Consider the following 21,762-nt stretch of genomic DNA (forward strand, 5'->3'; position numbering starts at 1 on the left):
TAAGGGTAGTCTTTTTACTAGTGCGTGAGTCTGCATGTCTCTCTCTCTCTCTTTTGCATGATATTTGAGATGAAGGTGTTGAGTTTGTTGTTGTTTGCATGCTATGCTATTGTATTGTTTGATGTATGCCTATGACATAAAATTTGTCGGATATATGTTAAGATGTCAAATTTGGAAAATTGTCGAATTGTTGAATGGAAATTTGGAAAAAACGACATCCCTTGTTGATATATGTGACCATGGGTCACGAAATTTATTGGCTAACTTGAGCATTAGGGCTTGAATTTGAAGTGGCAATGTGATGGTTATTTGTCCCTTGCGATTGTCCCACCTCGTGGAGGTGTTTTGAATTACTTGATGACGAAGTCGTCTAGCCTTGTGAGGCTTGATTGATCCATGTTGGTAGTAGCATATAGGCATTAGGACTAACCATATATGTTTTTGAATGGTTGATAAGTTGTTAATTTTCTATCCTATCTTTAATTTTGAATTTAAATTGTTGTTATCTTATCTTTATTTTGAATTTAAATTGTTGTTATCTTATCTTTAATTTTGAATTTAAATTGTTGTTATCTTATCTTTAATTTGAATTTGAAATTTGTTATCTTATCTTTAATTTTGAATTTGGAATTTGTTATCTTGTTTGATTTTGAATTTTCGAGACTAACCCTTAATGGTTGCTAAATGAATATGTGGGCGCTAAACTCTTTAGACGATGGAGAGCCAAGTGGTGGAAATAAACCTCTCGAGAGCGACGAGTTGGGTGTGGATTGTTGACGTGGCGACCCAAAAGATCGACACTTGTGTGAGGAGTTTCTTGGGCTGATTGGTTGAATAACATAACTTTTATTTATGGATTTCGTTTTAAACCAAAGTTTTTATTTTTGTCGTACGTCGATATTTCTATTTGGAATTTACGCTAGTGGTTTAACTAGGAATTTTATCGGGATATTATTTATATTATTGTTATGGTAATAACCGACGTTTAAATTTGGATATCGATTATCGGTTAATGATTTAAAGGAAATCAAATGATAAAGTTTTGAAAAGTTGAAAGTAATCAATATATTTTGAACTTAAAGGATAATTGAATTGATTTTGGAAATGATTTGGAAATGACTTTGAAAATCCCATTTGAGTTCGAGTGAGAGTTCGGGTTGTTCTGTCTAAGACAAGAAGGGCTTTCAATGAGGCATTGTGCCCGGCCAGCTTACCTGGGAACTTCTCGGGCCATTACTTGGGTGATAGTGGGCTTGGTGTTTTCATAAATCATCACCTTTTTTGAAAAAAAAAACCCCCCGAGGTAGTCCCCATATTTGTTTAGGTTACTAATGTGATCCCCGATTTAGAAATTGGGGCGTTACATCTCTTTCCAAGTCGTTCAGCACGTCCTTCTGGGAAGTTCTTAGGGGCATGTCTTTTGGTCGCTTGAGATGCTTTTGGGCCCAACGTCTTTGTAGCTAACCAAAACACTATATAATTATTTAATCATATAAACCTCCCTAAAAATATAATAATTTTAATATATTTATGTTGTAGGCCTCTAAGTTTGATATAGATTTACAAATAGATTTCCCAGTTTACTTGAATGTAGGGGTGTAATTAGCTCAAATTTGTTTAGATTTCTTGATTTTTGCTTCTGGACCCGAACAAAACCAAACTGACGTCTTTTGGGTTGGTTTGGTTCAAAATAAAATAATATTACTTCAAAATTTGCACGAAACTTGTTTAAAAACATGAAAAATAAAAAAAAAAATAGAGAAACTCCATATTATTCAATATCTCTAAAAGACCAACACATTATTCAACATAAAAAATTAAAACTAACATCCCCAAAACAAACATAAATAGACAGAAAAACGTTAAATCGTAAGTAACTTAGGTCTTAACTGTCACGAGTGCGCAAGGTAAGAGTAAATGTGTTATTGTTAAAGTGTAATTGTAAAACCTAAAAGAGTAAATGTAATGGGCTCGAGCTCTTGCATCGAATGGTAAAAAAAAATCCCAATAGCACTAGATTGGTTTGGTTTCATCAGGCATCTGATTCCCAAATTAATTTGATAATTGAACTGACAGTCATCGGATGTACTAAAAAAATCAGAGTCGATTAAATGACCCAACTCAACCCAACCCACCAAAATGTGTTCGGTTCGGTTCGAAATGGTTGGATTTACAGATTGGACCGTACATGCTTAGACCCCTGCTCGAATGTGTTATAGTAAAATATGTGTTAAAATAGGCTACCAGACCAGACTTTCAGAAAGATTAGCTCAGTCATAAAAAAATATGATAGGTAACAAACCATAATCAAGCCTAAGCAGACCAAGCCTATTTAAGCAAAGTCCAACCTATTTCCACGCCCCATACTTGAAAATAAGATAGAAGAGAAAGTTTTTGGAAATGACAATTCTACATTGGACCATGTTAAAATTGGGTTCACATGTGAATCATGTTTTTACAACTAATATTAGCATATGTTATTTATAATATGCTCTTTATGTGTTTAGATTAATTTGCAAAGATGCCCTTGAAACTTGTGAAGCCATTTTTCTTAGTCTAGAGCAGACAAACTGTGAATATCAAAACTGAAATAAAATAACCCCTTATCCTTAATTTTCACCAAATAATACTCATTATTTTGACTACCTGTACCTTGTGTTTCTTACTTTTTTCCATTCAAGATATACAACAGCGCTGACAAATATATAAGCATAAACCTCACATGTATCAATTCTTTTCTTTTCTTCCAAGCTCAAAGACTACTTGAAGTTAATGATAGAGACAAGGGATGGTTAACCCAGAGTTACTCTGCCTTGCACCTCAATCTTTTTCAAACAGTAACCCTGGAACAAACTTGCAAGGCCCACACCTCACCTGTCAAAGATTGAACCACTTTCAGCTCACACATTCTCCACATATCATCCCTTCATTCCCTTCTCAAGCACTTATAATTAAGCACATCATTTTTATCAATATATAGTTTCTTTTGTCCCTCTAACTCCTCCCATTTATTGTACACTCACGTAATTTGAACCGCTTCATTAACCTAAGTTAATTCATATATTTCATCAAGATCATATGGTAGATATATATTTAAAATCTAAGCTGACCAATCTTAATCAACCGGCTTCGATTGCATGATTGTGTGACTATAGGAAATCTTTGATGGCTAGAAATTCAAATTCGCTCTACAATGCATGATAGTCAATCAATCAATCACCCTACAAAGTCATGTATCATTTGCCCTCCAAGGTGATGCCTAAGCTGTTCCTCTTGTAGTTGTTGATGCTGGTGTTGCATTCCTTCAAAGCCATGCCTAAGGCCCAATGTCAGTGACACGGACCCGAGTCCCCCAACCTCAATTCCACCATTTCTGCATGGCAATAAACCCATAACAGTGCCATCCATGCCTGAACTCATTTGGTATTCCAATTTAGACCGCTTCTCTTGACTCCATTGTTCTGCATTTAATCCCTCAGCATTTATGGATGAACCCATTTCCATACTCTGGATTTGGTTTTCAGGCATTGTATGCATGCCAAACTTGCTCAGAGACTTATCGACAATAGGCTGCATGCTGGTACTACCAATTTCAGTGCCACAAGTTCCCTCATTTTTAATAGTGTTGTCTTTGGCACTTGTTGTTTTGGTTTCAAGTGTGTGTATTTCCTCAACCATTGGCTTCCACACGCGGACACGAGCATTGATGAACCAATTTGATACCTGCATCAACCGATTATTTACACCATTATTTCAGCAGTATATAACATGAAACAGCATAGCAGTATAGCAAGTATTTGCACACCACGGGAAGCCACCCCACACTGACCAACTCCGAACAATCCTCAAAGCTGAGCTAGTTTTTTTTTGGTAAAACTATGTTTAACCCAAATTCTAATATGGTGTTAAAATCTATACACCATTATGGTGTTTATTTTGTTTGGTCACTCATAAATGGGTCATCTGCTCATATCCAGTGTTGCAAACTTCATATGTATAGCTCTAGGCATGAGGAGGGTTTGTTGAGGAATTAGAGATATGACCAAATATAAATGGTAGAACAATCATCATTTCTGAACTAGCTTTTTAAGTAGAGTTACTATCCTGAATTATAAGAACTATTAAATTCTTATACTAGTCTATCATTCAATTCTTTCATTTCAAAAAATCATCAAATTAGATCATTTTATTAGAATTGAAATATTTCCCTCTCATCCCTTTCCTCTAAAACCCTTAAACATATCCTAAACAGCAATCAATGTAAGAAGATAGTCAATTATGCCAATTCAATCAACTGGATCAAAAGGCCAAGAGGCATCATAATGAAATTCAAAGGACTAGGCCCCCACCTGGTTTCGCGAAAGACCTGTTTGCATAGCCAACATGTGTTTATCAGTGTCTGTGGGGTAACTGAAAAGATATTCAACATCAATTAGCTTTCTTTTTGTAGTAAAACAGAGAAGATTAGCTAGAAAAGGTGACACTAGAGACAAACATACGGATGAAGAAAATGCTCAAACAACCACGCTCTAAGAATCGCCACTGCACGTTCCGGTAACCCTCTCTGGGGCCTCCAAACATGATGATGCTGTAGTTGTTGTTCAAGAAGGGTTATGGCGCCCCTGCTAGATTTGTTATTTTGCAAGCTTTGGTCCATGCACCTTAGCCTTAATGCCATATTATTAGTGTCAATTTTACTACTAGCACTTGTGTTGGGTATTGTCAAATCCTCTCCCAAGACTTGGCTTATAAGCTTGACCTGATCTGAGATAGAATTGTTAAGGCACCTGAAGTGTTTTGAAACCGACTTGAAAGCCATTGACATGTAAGGAGTAGCTGAACTTAGACCTGCCACAGATTCAAAGGATGAAACAACCATTTGCATTTGTTGATGGTACTGTTTGTATCTCCTGGTGACCTATTATGTATGGCCCAACAGAGAATAGTGTCAAAAAGCAATCTTTTAAAAGAGTTGAAGAACACAGAAACTACCATTAGCATAATCCCAATGATGAAATCATTTCAAATCAATGAAATTGCTTTGCCTTTACCTGAGCAATTCATCACAACAAAATTTCAGAAAAGAAACTCTAGCGTCCCTTTTAAAGTGATGGGATGGAAATTATTTTTTTGTGGCAATATAGGTATCTTTCACAGGAGGCAATACTGTTTGAGATTAAAACATTTACATTATGGTGGGACTAGCTTTCTGAGCATGATTTTTTTAGTTTACAAGATTCAAATTCGACACCTTGCTTAAGGAGAATGAACAAGAAATTACATAGCCAATCCCATGGTGATGTCAGTTTGGGGCCTATTTTAAATTTTTACTTGGGATAATCAAGTAAAAAAAAGGACAAGTCCTGGTAAACAAATTTCCACTACGTCTCAAAAGATCATTCTGATCGATGAACTTAGCTATTCAACTCAAGTGGTTTTACGAGTTGAGAATATTTTAACAAGGATTCCTATTTTAGAATGTCCCACATTAATTTTATCAATGTGCACAGTTTGATTCAATAAAATCCTTGAAAATTACCACAAATGGAAAAGCATAAGAAAGAATAATGAAATAAACGATTATCATCCATGAACAATGAAATAATAAACAATATGCATATGAACAAAATCATCAGTCATCAACACTCGGACTCTATAGCCAAAGACAACTACTATTGTAATATAAAATTCAATAAAGAACTTGTATCCAATACATCATTCCACATTATTATATGAAGTCCCACATTACTTAAAAATGGATTACAAGAATTAAGAATTCATAAACTTGTCAACTTGAGATTTTTGAGTCAAAATGCGGGTACCAATCTTATTGATTTGATCTATTTCTTTAGCTCATCAATAGAGATCTCTTGCTCTTTGGCCTTTTGGGCTCCCCCATCTTCTAACATTTGTATCACCTCCCTTGAAGGTCTTCTAATTATATAAAATAAAATAGAAACTCTAGCGTTTACGAACTAATTAGGCCATATCTCTGATTATTGCAGGACTACTCAACACAAGTTTATGGACTAATTTGCGTCACCTCACTAGTGGTTTTGTAGCGGTGCAGTTTAGTATAGCGGCTGTTGCGGCCGGTAAAGCTAACGAAATAACAGCCATAGCAGTGCTTTGACCGCTATTTGGCGGAATTGATAAAAACCCAAGAACAACCCACTAAAAAGTTCATTTTAGCACAGTTTTGGGAGATATTTCAAGGGTTTTTGCTTCAGAAACATACTGAAAATGGGCTAGTTTGAGGAGGATGAGAGGAAGTGAAATAGAACTTTCATGTTTTTAGGCAATTAAATTGGTAGAATTGAGACTAAAACCTCTTGATTACCTTGACTTTTGACTGCCATGAATTTTAAGCATTTATTATCGTTTAAAAGTATATTGTTATATTATATACATGAGTTGTCTAAATGACCCATGATAAAGTTTGGGTTAAATAACTCATCATCCAATCACATCGGAGATAAATGAGTTGGAATTTCTATATTTTATTTATTAATTTATTTCCAACTCATTTATCTCCAATGTGATTGGATGGTGGGTTATTTAACTCAAACTTTATCATGGGTCATTTAGACAATCCCTATATACACTATGTAAAAAAATTCAGCATAGAGGCCCTATACCGCAATAGCATTTTTGTGGTCGGCCTCTACGCGTCGCTATCGAGATTAACAACACTGCTCAGCACACACCCTCACGTCCAAAGCTAAACACTTAAAGCATGAAGTTTGCAAGACCGAACATTTATGAATAGCCCAATAAACAGATTAAGGATTCTCTTTCCGAAAAAAAAAACAGATTAAGGATTCGCTCGGATATCATAGAATTTGGGATAAGCCTAACTCTACTCTAAAAGATAGTTTACACGTAATTAAGGATTGTTCTACCTATATAAGGACTTATTTTTGACATATCTCAGATCAATATGAAACTTCTCAACGAATTCATACAGGAGTATTCAACATTATTAATTACCTTTTGCACAGTGACTCACATTTAACCGGGTTTTATCTTCACAAGCTAACCTTTCAGAAATCCAGACTTGTTGGTTGGAACACAGTAGTGTAAAAGCATTGACCCTTTTTCAGTTTTACATGCAAGAATCTGACACACTTTATGCCAAAACAAATAGATAGGAAAGTAAATCACAAAACATGTTTAACATGGAATCAGTACTGAAAAGTGAAAACCAACCTCTTCTTGCATGTACAGAAGCTTTGCTTTCTTCTGTTGATAATCCAGCAGAGAAGAAACACCACAGCTAGTACTTCCAGCCCCCCAATCAGCACCTCTATTTTCACTTGAAACATGAAACATAGATGATGAAGAACCTGAATTGCTAGCTTTCGAAGCAACCCCAGTTTGATTGACAGCGACAGTGACAACATCAGTAGAAGTAGAACCACAAGCATCCTCAGAAACCCTCTCAGAAAGATCACATCTTTTGGCCAATTTCTTACCAGATACACAATAACAAAACTCTTCTAACAAATCTTGAGAAGTCTTCAAAAACCTTGAACTCTTGAGAATAGTAGCATAGCCAGTGAAAGGGCCAAGGGGACCCACATTTCTAAAACTAGTCCTTGAAACCATGTCTTGTGGTGATTTCCCACAATCTCTAGATACAGACCCTTCTTCAAACTGAGAATTAACACAAGCATTTGATGATGATGAGAGCGATAAGGACAAGCTTTGAGGATTTGAATCTACATCAATCTTTTTGTCTGTGAAACACAGAGGAATAGGATTAGTCCACCCAAAACGCAATTGATTTAGGTGATTCTGATTTCCAAAGCTTGGTTGGTGTTGTTGTTCAGATTCAGTACTAGCATCCCCTTCCCAAATGCCTTGGCCATTTTGCTGCATCAGTGAAGCTATTTTCGCTACATCATTCCAAGCACTTTGATATAAAGCAGAGGGATTCTCATTCTGCACCATGATATTAGCATATACACCATTGTTGGGTTCATAAGCATGAAAAGTGTTGTTGTTGTTGCTTGCATAGTTTACAATGTTCAAATCACTGGTTTGGTGGGGAAAAGAACCATATTGATGATGCATCATTAGCCTACTAGGTTCACCTAGTTCTTGATACTCCAACCTTGGAGAAGGATTTGAAGTGAAGGAGAAGTTGGGAATTTCTGATGAATAAATTGCAGCCGGTTCATCAAGCATGTTGTTGGCATTTCTAACATTTCTGACCTGAAGAAGATCCATGTTGAACCCTTGGTGTGAAGACAAATGTTCCAGATTGTGAGGGAAGTCTTGATAATGATGGGAAATGTTCTGGATTCTCAGTTTCTCACGCCTAAATTGCTGTGCTACATGAGACTCAGGCCTTAAGCCACTCATTGCAACCCAGCAATAGTTTACCAAAGCCTCTTACTAACTTCTAAACAATCAGTGGTGTAGAAGGCCTTAACATTATATTGCTCACCTGCAAGTAACATAAATTAACATATTTGAATTAGTTTCTCTTTAAGTCCAAGAAACTACTCTTTTATACGAATCAACTCTGAAACTCAGAAGCTACTATATTCCTCATAATTGATTCTGATTCTGAAACATCAATAATGAACTTGAGAGTTAAAAAACATCCCCACTATATAATTTGAGAAACAATTTACCCTGATTGAAATTTTAGTTTAATAGCTAAAAATTAATTGCACTGTTGACAAGCAAAGAGAGAGGGAGACATGAAACTACCATAATAAATGAGATAATAATAATAATAATATTATTATTATTATGAGAAAATGAAAGTCGTGAGGGTGAAAGAGCTAAGCAGGTCCAGCTTCAGTTGTTCAAAAATATTCTCTCACCTTGTACAGGCTCAAATAAAGCAATTAACTATTGTTAATTTTCCTTCTCCAATTCTCCTCACTACCTTCATCACATCACACTGTAATTTAACAAAATCAAATAACCTCTCCCATCAAATACCACAAGAAAAAAAAAACAACTCCTTCAAGCTCTTGGCACACGTAACCTCTCAGTGGCACGTGTAGAAACCCTAGTTGTTGAGCTCCATTCCAATGGATCTAGCTAGCTGAACAACAACTTACAACTCAAAGCTATCAGCCTATCACCATCCATAAAGAAGCATTCCCTTCTAAAAAAATAAAATAAATTAATTTTTGTGGAGGGGTTGAGAAGCAGCAGACGTGCAGAAACAAGAAGAAGAAAAAGTAAGAAACACAGGTAATTAATACATGTTTGTCGTTTGAAGAGGGAAGAAAGAGCCAAGAAAAGGAAGAAAAGTTGAAACTGTTTAATTTGTTGCCGTAGAAGGTGTGGACAAGGCTGTGAAACCTGTGATGAGGAAGGGGTTAGGGTATGTATTATGGTGATGGAGAGAGATAAGCTTCTACTATACCAAGACCAAGACAAATACCTAGTTGCTAGGTTGGTAGTTGTTATAATATAATAAACCCGATTAAGAAGAAGACAATGATTATTATGATGGATCTCTCACTTGCTGGGTCGTTAGGCTTGACGTTTGAATTAACGTAAAGTGGCAGTTAAAAGGTTAAATCCACCTGAAAAAATGGAGAGCTGTCTTCAACATTCATAAACCTGTGTGGTTGGGGCCCCTCCATTTTGATCCTTTCACCTCCTTCTTTTTCCCATATTCCGTGTTTTTTCACGAGTAATGATATATACACACCTCCTTATTTATACACTTCATTTTCACCTATTTTTATTTCTATCTCTCTCCTCTTATTATCTATCACATCTTATACTTTCTCTCTCTTACTTTTTTTTTCTTCCTATCTCTCTCCTCCTCCACCTCTTTCCACCTCAATTTAGAGGTGTAGACAAATAATTATTGTTTTTTCACCTCTTATTCATAAATTGTGTGTTTTGTAACTCTCTACTCCCAAGCTTCCTTCTTGTACGATGCAAATGGAGTTTTGATTCTGATTAGTAGTAGCTTCATTGATCTCTTTTCTTCTTCTTAAGTAGATCTTATCTGTTTGATCTCATGAAAACATTATTTTACTACTATGATGTGATGTGATGCTGCTAAATGAAAACTTGTGGACAATTATTTGTGTCCATTTTGTATCAATCAAATATTCAAATGTGAATCTTAAAAAGTACTTTATATAAAGGTTTGTTTATATCAAGAAAAAATTGTTTTAACCTTATATTGTATAATAACATGATTCATGTCCCCGAATGATAACTTAAGTGGTAAGAGCTGCTGGACATGAGTTGAAAAAGAGGAGGTCTAAGGATCAACCCTGGAGGAATGTATTTTATCTTTCCATTGTAAAAAAAATCATAATTCATAGGTGTTCATGGGCATGGGTTGATCAGAGGAGTTTGATGATCCAAACCAAACCATAATTTTAAGATTGACCATTAATTGAGAATTTATTGAACCGCCGAACTCTCAACCTAAAAAAGGTGAGAGTTAATTGAAATTTGAGACAGCTACATAGACGCATGATTTTCATTAAACATCCAACAAATATATTTAATGGCGATTTTTTACAGTTACAAACGTTTTTTTTTTTGAATTCACAGTTAATTACAAACGTTAGCAATGGTTAAAAATCACCGCAAACTTGTGTATTGAAAAGGGAATGTTTAGGCATCATTTTCGTTAGAGAAGGATTGATTAGTTTCATCAGGTTTTTTCTAGATTGAGTTTTGTCAAGTTATATATATATATATATATATATATATATATATATATTAAATGAAAATAAATTACATTCTTTTCTTTTGAGAGAATAAATTCTTATTACTCATAATAATATAAAATTCCAAATTTCCATAAAGTGATAATACATCTTCTTTTTTTATACATCAGAAAACAAAGCGACACTAAAGATAAGCAAGACTATCCCTCAGGATAAGGATCTCTAGCTCCATGGGAGGAGTATCGAGCTGGCACTAGGGCATCGACGGTGTAGATACTCCTTTTCAAGCTAACCAATTTGGAGGCTCATCACACTCTCTACTCATGCCAATCTTGCCAACAACTTTGTAATATCCTCCATAATGGGCATAAACCGGCGTGATTCTTCATCTGCATCGCTTGCTGCCAAATTGATGATATATATCTAATAAAATCATTAAAAATAATGATTTATTTTTTATTTACAAATCCGATAAAAATAATGAATTATAAACAAAAAACCAAATCAAACTAATTACATTTGATCGGTTTAAATTATATTTTATCTCCAAACTCTAACCAATTCAACCCGTAAACACCTCTAATTCATAGAATCATGCGTGGATCTGTTTTTAATATGATGCTTATTTTTAAAGAAAACCCTGAAAATAATTTTGGATAAATTATTTAGTGTGGTGTTTAATAAATTAATCATATATCCCATTTTTTTCTTTCTTTTTCCTAATTTTTTTTATAGGCAAATGTTAGTTGTTAGAAATGTTAGTAAATTAATCACTTTTCCAAATTCGAACTCAGGATCCTTCACCTTTCACCTCACTCAGCTACCTTTATGTTCCTAACTCTTACCACTTGAGCTATCATTTCTTTTTCCTAATTGATGGATAGTAAAAGGTGATCGATGCTTGGAAAGCAAAGAATGAAATACAAAAGACGAAGAACTGAGTAGCTTTCATGGTTTTCATTTCATATGCAGCTTAATTAGTTCATCTTAATTTAAGGACCAGATCAACTATTCTGCAGCTGGTGTACTTATTTGCTTCACGGGGCACATGGGTAATTCGAACTCCTTCTCTCATGAGATCAAAGATTTGGTCAAACTAAGCTGCATCTGCTTGTATGTAGGCGGTACTGAGAAATCAAACCAGCATTAACTATCTTCAAGGTCTAGAACATCTATTTTTCACATAGGAGACAGGGAAAATGTTTTCTTCACACCACATTTTGAGGTGGAAGGAGGTGGAGGAGGAGAGAGATAGGAAGAAAAGAAAAAGTAAGAGAAAAAGTGTGAGATATGATAGATGATAAGATGAGAGAGGTAGAAACAAAAATAGGTGGAAATGAAGTGTTTAAAAGATGAGATGTGTATATATCATTACTCAAAATATAAAATTTGTAAGATCATATACCACTAATCGACTACAGTAAGTGCTGTGAGGTTGCTCTAGTTAAGATGAGATATCAAATTCGAGTCTCAATTCTATGAACAAAATTGGGTTAAATATTTATAGAATTTTTTTTTGTCGCCGTAGAATTCATACCGGATTCGAACAAGTCGCTTAATGGATGATACCAATGCTTTAAACCTACAAATATATATATAAGATCTTATAGGATATATATTTGGTATTATTTATAGGCTTTTACTAGAGTTGATATGTAATTTTGGTTCCTCAATTTTTTTATAGCAAATTTATTTTCTAAGTTTTAAAATGATTACAATTAAGTCCCCTATATCCACTTTTATTTGATTTTTAAATATCAAATTCATATTAATTCTCAAAGTAACATTTTCATAAATTAATTTCATTAAATCATTGTACATTTATTCTAATCAAAACTCACCAACAAATTTAACCTTATTTCTATATGTTTTTTTTCCAATCAAAACATGACCTTGAATTGAGATAAGGAGAAATAATAGGTAGAGATTTTTCTTTGTACTCGTTTAAATTGATAAATATATAATTACTATTTATAAAATTAAACTCTAACATGCATGTATCTTGGTTTTAACTTTTAAGTTAAACTCAGCTTAACATTAACAATATATATAGTTTTGGGTTTCTTTCACATTTTATTCATTACGTGGTCTTATAATACACATTTTTAAATATAAATGAACAAAATTTTGAACCGAAAAATGAATATGTCAATTTAAAATAACATTCAGTATATCATAAATTAAAATTATGATTTTCAATGCCCATTTATTTAGCAAAATGCATATGTTCGATTTAGCGAATGTATCGTCCAACATGAGTCCAAACAAAGTAATCAATTAAATCGGTGGAAACAGATTAAACTAATTCATGTGTGCTAATTTTGTTCGTGGGGTATGACATTAGCAATTAAATCAAATGGTAATAGATTAACTTGAATGTTAATTTTATTTAATTAAGGTATCTAAATTATGTTTGGATTCAGAAGGTTTTCTCATATTGTACTTCTTCAATTGAATTAGATGTACTTATTTTCTTTTTTGTTGGTGCATCAGAAAGATAAATTTCAAGTTATAAAGAGAACAAGAAAATAAAGAACAAGAGATGGGAACACACAACACCAGAGGTTGGGTTTGGGATGCGATCGATGGAGACAACTGGAGATTACGTCACCTGCGATTGTACCCTGCCTGGTGCAGTGCTTTTTGTTTTCATTTCAATGGACAGACGCAGAGAAAGAAGTGAGAGTTTTGGGTTTTCGAACCAATAATTACTAAACAAACAAGTTAATTTCTCTCTCTTCTTCTCAAGTTGCAGAAGAACAGATCTTTTACTTAACGGCAGTGTTATATAATTTGCCATTTACCGATAAACTAAAAAAGCTGTTGTTCTGTGTTCACACTTAATTTCTAGCTCCTCCATAAAGCCTGTCATTAATTATTCCCTCTCCCTCTTTCTCTCCCAACCAAATCAATACCCTGTTTCTGTCCAGCTTAGGTTCCAATCGAAGGTGGGAACGGGGTTATGATGGATGTTCTTAACATGTTTAACATTGCATGTCACATAACCTTGAGTGCCCCATTGTTAATTAACATGTGAAAATACAAAATTTTAGAGCATCTCCAATTGGAGAGATGCTAATTTGGTGCATTAGATGATTTTTTGTGAGCTCACATTGATCAGATTTTAAGTATTTATTGGATTTTAATACATATTTCATTCTAGTTGTAGAAATATTATTTTAATATAGATTGACTCCACAATACCTAATATATTCATATTACTTATTTTCACTTATTATTAAATTTAATTATTAATTTAATACAATTTAATTAATATTTAAAAAGATGTAACATATATAACATTAAAAAAATATAACATAACTAAATTTTAATATGATAAGAAATATATAATTAAAATCCAACATGATATTCTTTAATTGAAAGCGAAAAGAAATACATATTTGTTCTAGCAATGAACATTGAAGAAGGGTATAGTACCTAGAGAGTGGAGAATTGTGCTAGAGAGAGAATGAGAATGAGAGAGAGAATGCTGAATTTCATGTATCATTTCATCAAATGAGCCAAGGTCCCTTACAATTGGTCACTCCCTCCTATTTATAGAGTTCGGGCACTATCTCTTGGGCCAATTGGGCCTCCGAAGCCAAGGCCCATCTTAAGGTTAGGGCCCCGTCTCGGGGCGGGCTATATGCTAGGCGTTGCCCCCCTAGGGGCTCGCCCAGTCCACTAGTCCACAAGACACCGAGCTCGAAGTATGAGAGCTAAGTGTGTCTTTTAAATGCCTTTACATATGCCCTATAATACACTGGGATTTGAGCTGCCAACAAGGCTTGAGAAAAGAGAAGCAAACTACGTTGCCAACATGGCGTGAGCAAAAGGAAACTAGCATCTTTAGTCATCCAGTCCACTGACTTGGCGAGCAACTTGAGCAGACAAGTCCACAAGTCCACAAGCAGCGAGCAACCCGAGCCGGCAAGTCCATAAGTCCACAAGCGGCGAGAGCGATCGCTCCGTACTGGCGGTCAGCTGGAACAGGTGCATGATCGTCCGCCGGCGGGAAAGGTGGCAAGCATTGGTCACGTGCCGATCACCCAAACGTTGATGGTATCACCTATCGGGCGATGATGTTTGGCTATTACAGTGGCGAGGCCTTTCGCGCTTTCCCCTATTTCAAAAACCCTTCGAATCCTCAACTGCCCCACGTGATGCGTCAGTTACATCAATTTCCCTCTTTCTCCGGAAACGTCACTTCTCTTTTCATAACCGTCCCATCTTGCGCAGTAACTCCCCATTACATCCCATCATGCGCAATAACTCCCCATTACACGCAACCCATTTCCCCAAAAAACCATCATGACTCCCAACCTTCCACACGCGTCCAACACGCGTCACTCTTCCAGCCCTTCCCCCTTCCCTATAAAAACCCTCCTTCCCTACAAACATCCCTTTCCAAAACCTCTCTTCACCTCCCTAATCGCTTATCAAACCCCCTCTGCCAACTTCCGTTCCGGAGCCGTTGCTTATCACCCTTTCCGGTACCCACTCTTCACATCTTACTCCGGTGAGTCCTACTGCCTTTATCTTTGCATCATATACATACTCATCTTTTCCTCTCTTTCATTTCGCTGTCTTCTAAAAATGGCTTCAAATCCTACCTCCCCCAATCACTCCTCTTCCTCCTCCGGAAGCGACCCCGACTCCACCGCCGCCGGCGGCCTCCGTTTAGAGGTCCCAGAGATCCCTTCTTACCGATTAAAAACCTTTGCCACTCTGCCCCTTCCAGTCCAAAATGCCCCCACCCACGAGGCTATAGACCAACCTTCCATTTTCCAGGATAGCGATCTCATTGTGCAATTCGTGAGCTCCCTGGGTGGTTTGTCTAATGACGATGAGTTTAACGCCAAGCTCCGGATCTGGATCTGCAGTTCTGAGGATCGCCCCTGGCTTCATAAGCTAAACGGCGACGTAAAGAGATCCCACTTTTTCTTTGCGTACGAATACATGTTTAGTGAGCTTGGAATCAGGCTTCCCTTCTCGCCCTTTGTCCAAACCGTCCTCCGCGACATCAACGCGGCTCCCTGCCAACTTCACCCCAACGCCTGGGCCTTCATTCGGTGCTTTGAAATCTTATGCGCCGCTGTTGGCATCGCCCCATCCCCCACCAGTTTCTTCTACCTCTACGATGTTGACCCCAAGTCCATCAAAAACAAAGGATGGATTTCCTTGAAGGCCCGGGCCGGCCGGAAGTGCTTGCATCCCCACAAAAGTAACGCGAAGTCCTCCTTCGCGCGGAAGTACTTTCGTGTGGCGGTTCACCCCGCCTACCCAGAGGCGTTCACCCTTCGGGACGGGACCGCCCTTTTCCCTCTTTACTGGACGGAGAAGCCCAATGGGATCACCGATCCTTCGGAGGAATCTTTGTCCGCCAACGACAAAGCCTTTCTTAATCTCCTTGCCCCACTTCCCATCCTTGACTGCACAACAGTCCTTGAGGGCGCTGACCTCTCAAGAACTCCCAAATATTTAGGTTGTCCATAGCTTACTTTTATTGTCAACATTTTCTTTCTCGTCTCCTATGCTGTCACTGACCCTTTTTTATTGTTACAGAAGATATGAACTTCACGAACGCCGAGCTCCTGAAGGCTCGCGAGAGGAGAATGGCCCGCTTTTCCCCAAAGTTCAACGCTGAGGGCGATGGGAAAAAACGGGGCGGTGCCGAGAACCAAGGTGAGGGCGCCAAAGCCCCTAAGAGGAGAAAATTGGTCAAAGCCTCCTCCGTCGCCGGCACTTCAAACCCTGGCGCTCAGCCCACCACTGCCGCTGCATCCAAAGGCAAAAGTGTTGCTAAAGCCTCCGCCGCCGCAGCTACCGAGACAACCACTGTCCCGGCCTCCAAATCTGCTACTGCGGACGTGGTCTCCGCAGCCGCCGCCACGTCCACTACCGTAGGTGCTACAGCTGCCTCCACCGGTGCCGCAACTACCTCTGCTGATCAGTCACCAACCGCCAACATCTCCCAACCCTCAGCTGTTGAGGAGCCCGTCACCATTAATGCCACAACAGCTGCCGCGTCGTCTGATGCTCCTGCCGGGGAGAAAGGAAAAGAAAATGAAACTCCCCAGTCTCCTCCCCGCCAGGACGCACCTCCTAGCCCGCCCCCAACAGATGATGGGTGCTCCGTGTCTTCTCCACCTCGCCGCGAAGAGGGACCCTCTGATGTCGCCGCTACCCAGATCGAGCAGGCTCCTGGTAAAGAGAGCGGTTCTTCCAGCTACTACAACATGCTTCCCAACGCCATTGAACCTTCGGAATTCTTGCTTACCGGCCTCAATCGCGAAGTCATAGAGAAAGAAGTTTTGAGTCGGGGCATTAATGAAACCAAGGAGGAAACTCTTGCTTGTCTCCTACGCGCTGGGTGCATCTTTGCTCATGCATTTGAAAAGTTCAACGCCGCCACCGTCGAAGCTGAGCGGTTGAGGACCGAGAGCGCTCAGCACCAAGAAGCCGCCGCCGCTTGGGAAAAACGCTTCGACAAACTGGCGACGCAGGCAGGGAAAGACAAAGTTCAAGCCGACAAGTTGATTGGCTCGGCGGGAATCAAAATCGGCGAACTAGAGGATCAGCTGGCGTTGATGAAGGAAGAAGCGGATGATCTTGATGCAAGTCTTCAAGCTTGCAAAAAGGAAAAAGAGCAAGCTGAGAAGGACCTGATCGCCAGCGGCGAAGCGCTGATTGCTAAGGAGTCAGAGCTCGCAACATTGCGCGCTGAGCTGGAGTTAGTGAAGAAGGCGCTGGCGGAGAATGAGAAAAAGTCTGCTGAGTCCCTGGCTCTGGCGAAGTCTGACATGGAGGCGGTGATGCAAGCCACGTCCGAGGAAATCAAGAAAGCAACCGACGCTCATGCCGAGGCCCTCGCCATAAAAGATGCCGGGATTGCTTCCCAACTGGCAAAAATCAAAGTGCTCGAGGACGAGCTGGCGACGGAAAAAGCCAAAGCCACTGAGGCGAGGGAACAAGCCGCTGACATCGCCCTTGACAACCGCGAGCGCGGTTTCTACCTCGCCAAAGATCAGGCCCAACATTTGTACCCGAACTTTGACTTTAGCGCCATGGGAGTAATGAAAGAGATAACCGCCGAAGGACAGGTTGGTCCCGACGATCCTCCCCTGATTGACCAACACCTCTGGACAGCGACTGAAGAAGAAGAGGAAGAAGAAGAACATGAGAAAGAGAAAGAAAACAATGAATAATGTAATTTTAACATCACTTTAGCTTTTACTGTCACCTTGTAGTGTGCTTTTCCGCCATTCATCTATGTTTAAGCAACCCTTCGCCATAGCTTTTTATATCGCCGTTGGATATTTTGTAAATCATGTTGGAATGCTTTCGCCGTACATCTTTTTTTTGGTCGCCGCCTTCTTATTGCTTAAAAAATTTAAGAATGAATTTCATAATTCAACGCCCCACCACGCCGGAGTAATAAAATACCCAACATCCTGAGTGTCCAAGCACTCGCCTTCCACCTTATTCATTCGCCGACCTTATATCTTGCGCTATTTTTTCACGCGTCATATGATTGAATTACGCCTAACGACTTCGTGCATTAATTTTAACTAGGACTTGTTGCTTGGTATTCCACCACCAAGACTTTAGACGTTTCCCCCAAAGGAAGAAACGGCCTCCATTCTCGAGGGCTTCGCCCGGGGCTTTGCCCGCTCGGGGCTTACAATGCTTGGATCCCAATGGCCATTTGGGGGTCCCAAGACTTTTGCCTAGTTAACGGTGCTCGTCGTATTCTGGCGAGACTTACCCAGCACATCGTTTACGGGACCGGCGATCACGTCAGACTTTCCGGGGGGTGATTCCCAGGCGTCAAAGGCCATTTGTGGAATCGCCGCCACCTTCAGGGTTCCAGCAGGCCCCTTTGGGAATCAAGCTTGCCCCACTTTGTGATCGTCGTAATTCTTTATGTCGATCGGCAATTCCGATCGTCAGGGAATCCCTGGAATTTTTGAACACGAATTTCGTGAATTTTCATTTTATTTTATTGATGGAGCGCCTCATTAAAAAACTCCTTCCGGAGAAAAAGAGCACGCTTTGTTATTGCAATACATTGGAGGATTTGAAAACACTTTTCAGAAAATTTCAAAGATATCTGGCTCCGGCGACTCCGCCTTGTTCGCTTTCTCGCCTGCGATCAACTATAATAGTAACGCAAGCTCAAACCATTGAACGACCGAGGTAGCCGCCTTCCATCAAGCTCTTCTAAGTGATAGGCCCCATTACCAAGAACCTTAATAATGCGGTAGGGCCCTTCCCAGTTAGGCGTGAGCTTGTTTCCCAGGGCTCCCGATCGCCACTTGAGGACCAAGTCGCCGACCTGCATATCTCGGACGCGAACCTTGCTGTTGAACTTTGCCGCCACGCGCTGCTTCATCGCTGTTTCCCGAATGTGCGCCTCGTCACGCGTTTCTGACAAAAGGTCCAACTCCGCCGCCATATTGGCTTGATTCTCCCCTTCAAAATCTGGCTGGGTTCGCCATGTGAAGTTGTCAATCTCCACTGGCAACATAGCATCAACTCCATAGGTCATTCTAAAGGGGGTTTCCCTTGTAGTGGATTGCACAGTGGTGTTGTATGACCATAGCACCACCGGGAGTTCCTCCAGCCAGGCTCCCTTAGCCTCCTTGAGCCATCGCCTTAATCCGCGCAGGATTACCCTGTTTGCAGATTCCACTTGCCCGTTTGCTTGCGGATGCTCCACAGAGGCAAACCTCATCTGTATGCCCATTTCCCTGCAAAATTCTCTAGTTTGGTTGCTTGAAAACTGGGTCCCGTTGTCGGATACGATCGCCCTTGGAATCCCGAACCTGCAAACAATTCGCTTCCAGTAGAAGTTGACTATCTTCGCAGAGGTTATTTTGGCCAGGGGCTCGGCCTCAATCCATTTAGTGAAATAATCCACCGCTACCAATATAAACTTCATTTGCGACCTGGCGATCGGAAAAGGCCCTACTAGATCCACCCCCCACATGGCGAAGGGCCATGGGGCGCTCATCATTACCAGCTCCTTTGGCGGTGCCTTAGATAAATCAGCAAACACTTGACATTTTTTGCATTTTTTCACAAAGTCCATGCAGTCTTTCCTGAGGGTGGGCCAGTAGAATCCCGCCCTCAACACCTTGCAAGCCAAAGATCTCCCCCCAATGTGGCTTGCGCACACTCCCTCGTGCACCTCAGACATTATTGCCTCGTATTTTTCCGGCGGTACGCATTTTAACAATGGCGCCGAAAAACCACGACGATACAAATGTCCGTCGATGAGAGTATAGTGGCTCGCCTCTCGCCGTTGTTCCTTCGTGCATTGCTCCACTTCCGCTGGGTCCCCCGCTAAGATGGACAATATAGGTCCCATCCACGTCGCTCCCCTGTCCACGCATGCCATGAGCTCGCCTTCAATGCTGGGGAACGCCAGCGTTTCCTGAATCACCCTTCTATTGTTGCCGGGCTTCCGCGTGCTCGCCAATTTGGCCAACGCGTCGGCACGCTGGTTTTCAGTCCGAGGAACATATTCCACCACAACCTCTTGAAAAAGTGTCATCAAATATCGCACTCGCTCTAGGTACTTGATCAGATTAGGATCTTTGACCTGGAAAGTGCCCTTCACTTGGTTCTCCACCAACTGCGAGTCCGTTCTTATCAACAAGCTTCCAATTTTTACTTCACGCGCCAACTTCAACCCGGCGATGAGAGCCTCATATTCTACCTGGTTGTTTGTGGCCTTGAACTCGAATTTCAACGATTGTTCCAGTACTAGATCTCCTGGTCCTTCCAACGTTACTCCCGCGCCACTGCCACTGCTATTGGAGGATCCATCTACAAAGAGAGTCCACTGAGTGTCTACTCTTTCAAACCGATCTGGGGTCAATTCCACCACAAAATCAGCCAGCGACTGTGCGCCAACCTTGCCTCGTTTATCATATTGCAAACCATATTCGGACAATTCAACCGACCAGGCGACCAATCTGCCTGACAAATCCGGTTTTTGCAACACTTGTCTCAGGGGTAAATCCGTTCGCACCCTTACTGGAAAACTCTGAAAGTAAGGTCTTAACCGCCGGGCGGTGACGAGGACCGCCAATGCTGCCTTCTCGATTTTTTGGTATCTGACCTCTGCGCCCTGGAGTGTGTGGCTAACGAAATAAACAACTCGATGTTCGCCATCCACCTCCTGCAATATCACAGAACTCAGAGCACTATCACTCACAGCAAAATACAAGTGCAGTGGGTGTCCCTGCATTGGTTTTGACAAGATCGGCGGTGATGACAGGAGTTCTTTGAGGCGGACAAAAGCTTCCTCACACTCCGCTGTCCACTCGAATGCAGCATTTTTTCGAAGACACTTGAAAAATGGGAAAGATCTATCGCCAGACTTAGGGAGAAAACGAGATAGAGCTGCTATTCGCCCGGTTAAACGTTGGACTTCTTTCACATTAGAGGGACTTTTCATCTGCTGAATCGCCTTGCATTTGTCCGGGTTTATCTCTATTCCCCTGGATGTGATCATGAATCCCATAAACTTGCCACCCTGAACACCAAAAGAGCACTTCTCCAGGTTAAGGCGCATATTGTGCTTCCTGATCTCGCCGAATGCTTCTTCCAGATCTTGATGATGATCCAAACCACGTACTGACTTAACGATCATATCATCGACGTAAACTTCCATGTTTCTCCCCACCTGCCCAGCAAAAACCCTATCCATCAATCTTTGGTAGGTCGCCCCAGCGTTCTTTAGTCCAAACGGCATGGTGCGGTAGCAATAATTGACTCTGGCGGTCATGAAAGCCGTTTTGTCCTCGTCTGCCGGGTGCATGCGGATTTGATGATAGCCAGAATAAGCATCCATCAAGCTAAGCAGTTCGTTGCCCGAGGCACCATCAACGAGGCTATCAATGCTGGGAAGGGGATACGAATCTTTTGGACATGCTTTGTTTAAATCTGTGTAATCTACACACATTCGCCACTTCCCGTTTGCCTTCTTCACCATTACGACGTTCGCCAACCACGTCGGATACTTCACTTCCCTGATGAACTCTGCCGCCAGCAACTTGTCAACTTCCTGTTGAACCGCCTTTCC

General features: G+C 40.0%; 1 protein-coding gene across 1 annotated transcript; it reads right to left on the reverse strand.

Moving 5' to 3' along the window:
* Nucleotides 1-3,113: 3,113 nt before the first annotated feature.
* On the reverse strand, nucleotides 3,114-8,445 carry LOC130748418 (BEL1-like homeodomain protein 8). Its single transcript, XM_057601640.1, has 4 exons — nucleotides 7,210-8,445; nucleotides 4,500-4,918; nucleotides 4,350-4,410; nucleotides 3,114-3,723 (listed from the first exon to the last, which is right to left on the reverse strand). Exons 1-4 carry the CDS (start codon nucleotides 8,365-8,367, stop codon nucleotides 3,217-3,219), a joined length of 2,145 nt encoding a protein of 714 aa, XP_057457623.1. The 5' UTR covers nucleotides 8,368-8,445; the 3' UTR covers nucleotides 3,114-3,216.
* Between the last annotated feature and the right edge of the window lie 13,317 nt (nucleotides 8,446-21,762).

Source organism: Lotus japonicus, chromosome 3, assembly GCF_012489685.1.
Source record: "Lotus japonicus ecotype B-129 chromosome 3, LjGifu_v1.2".
NCBI classification, from domain to species: Eukaryota; Viridiplantae; Streptophyta; class Magnoliopsida; order Fabales; family Fabaceae; genus Lotus; species Lotus japonicus.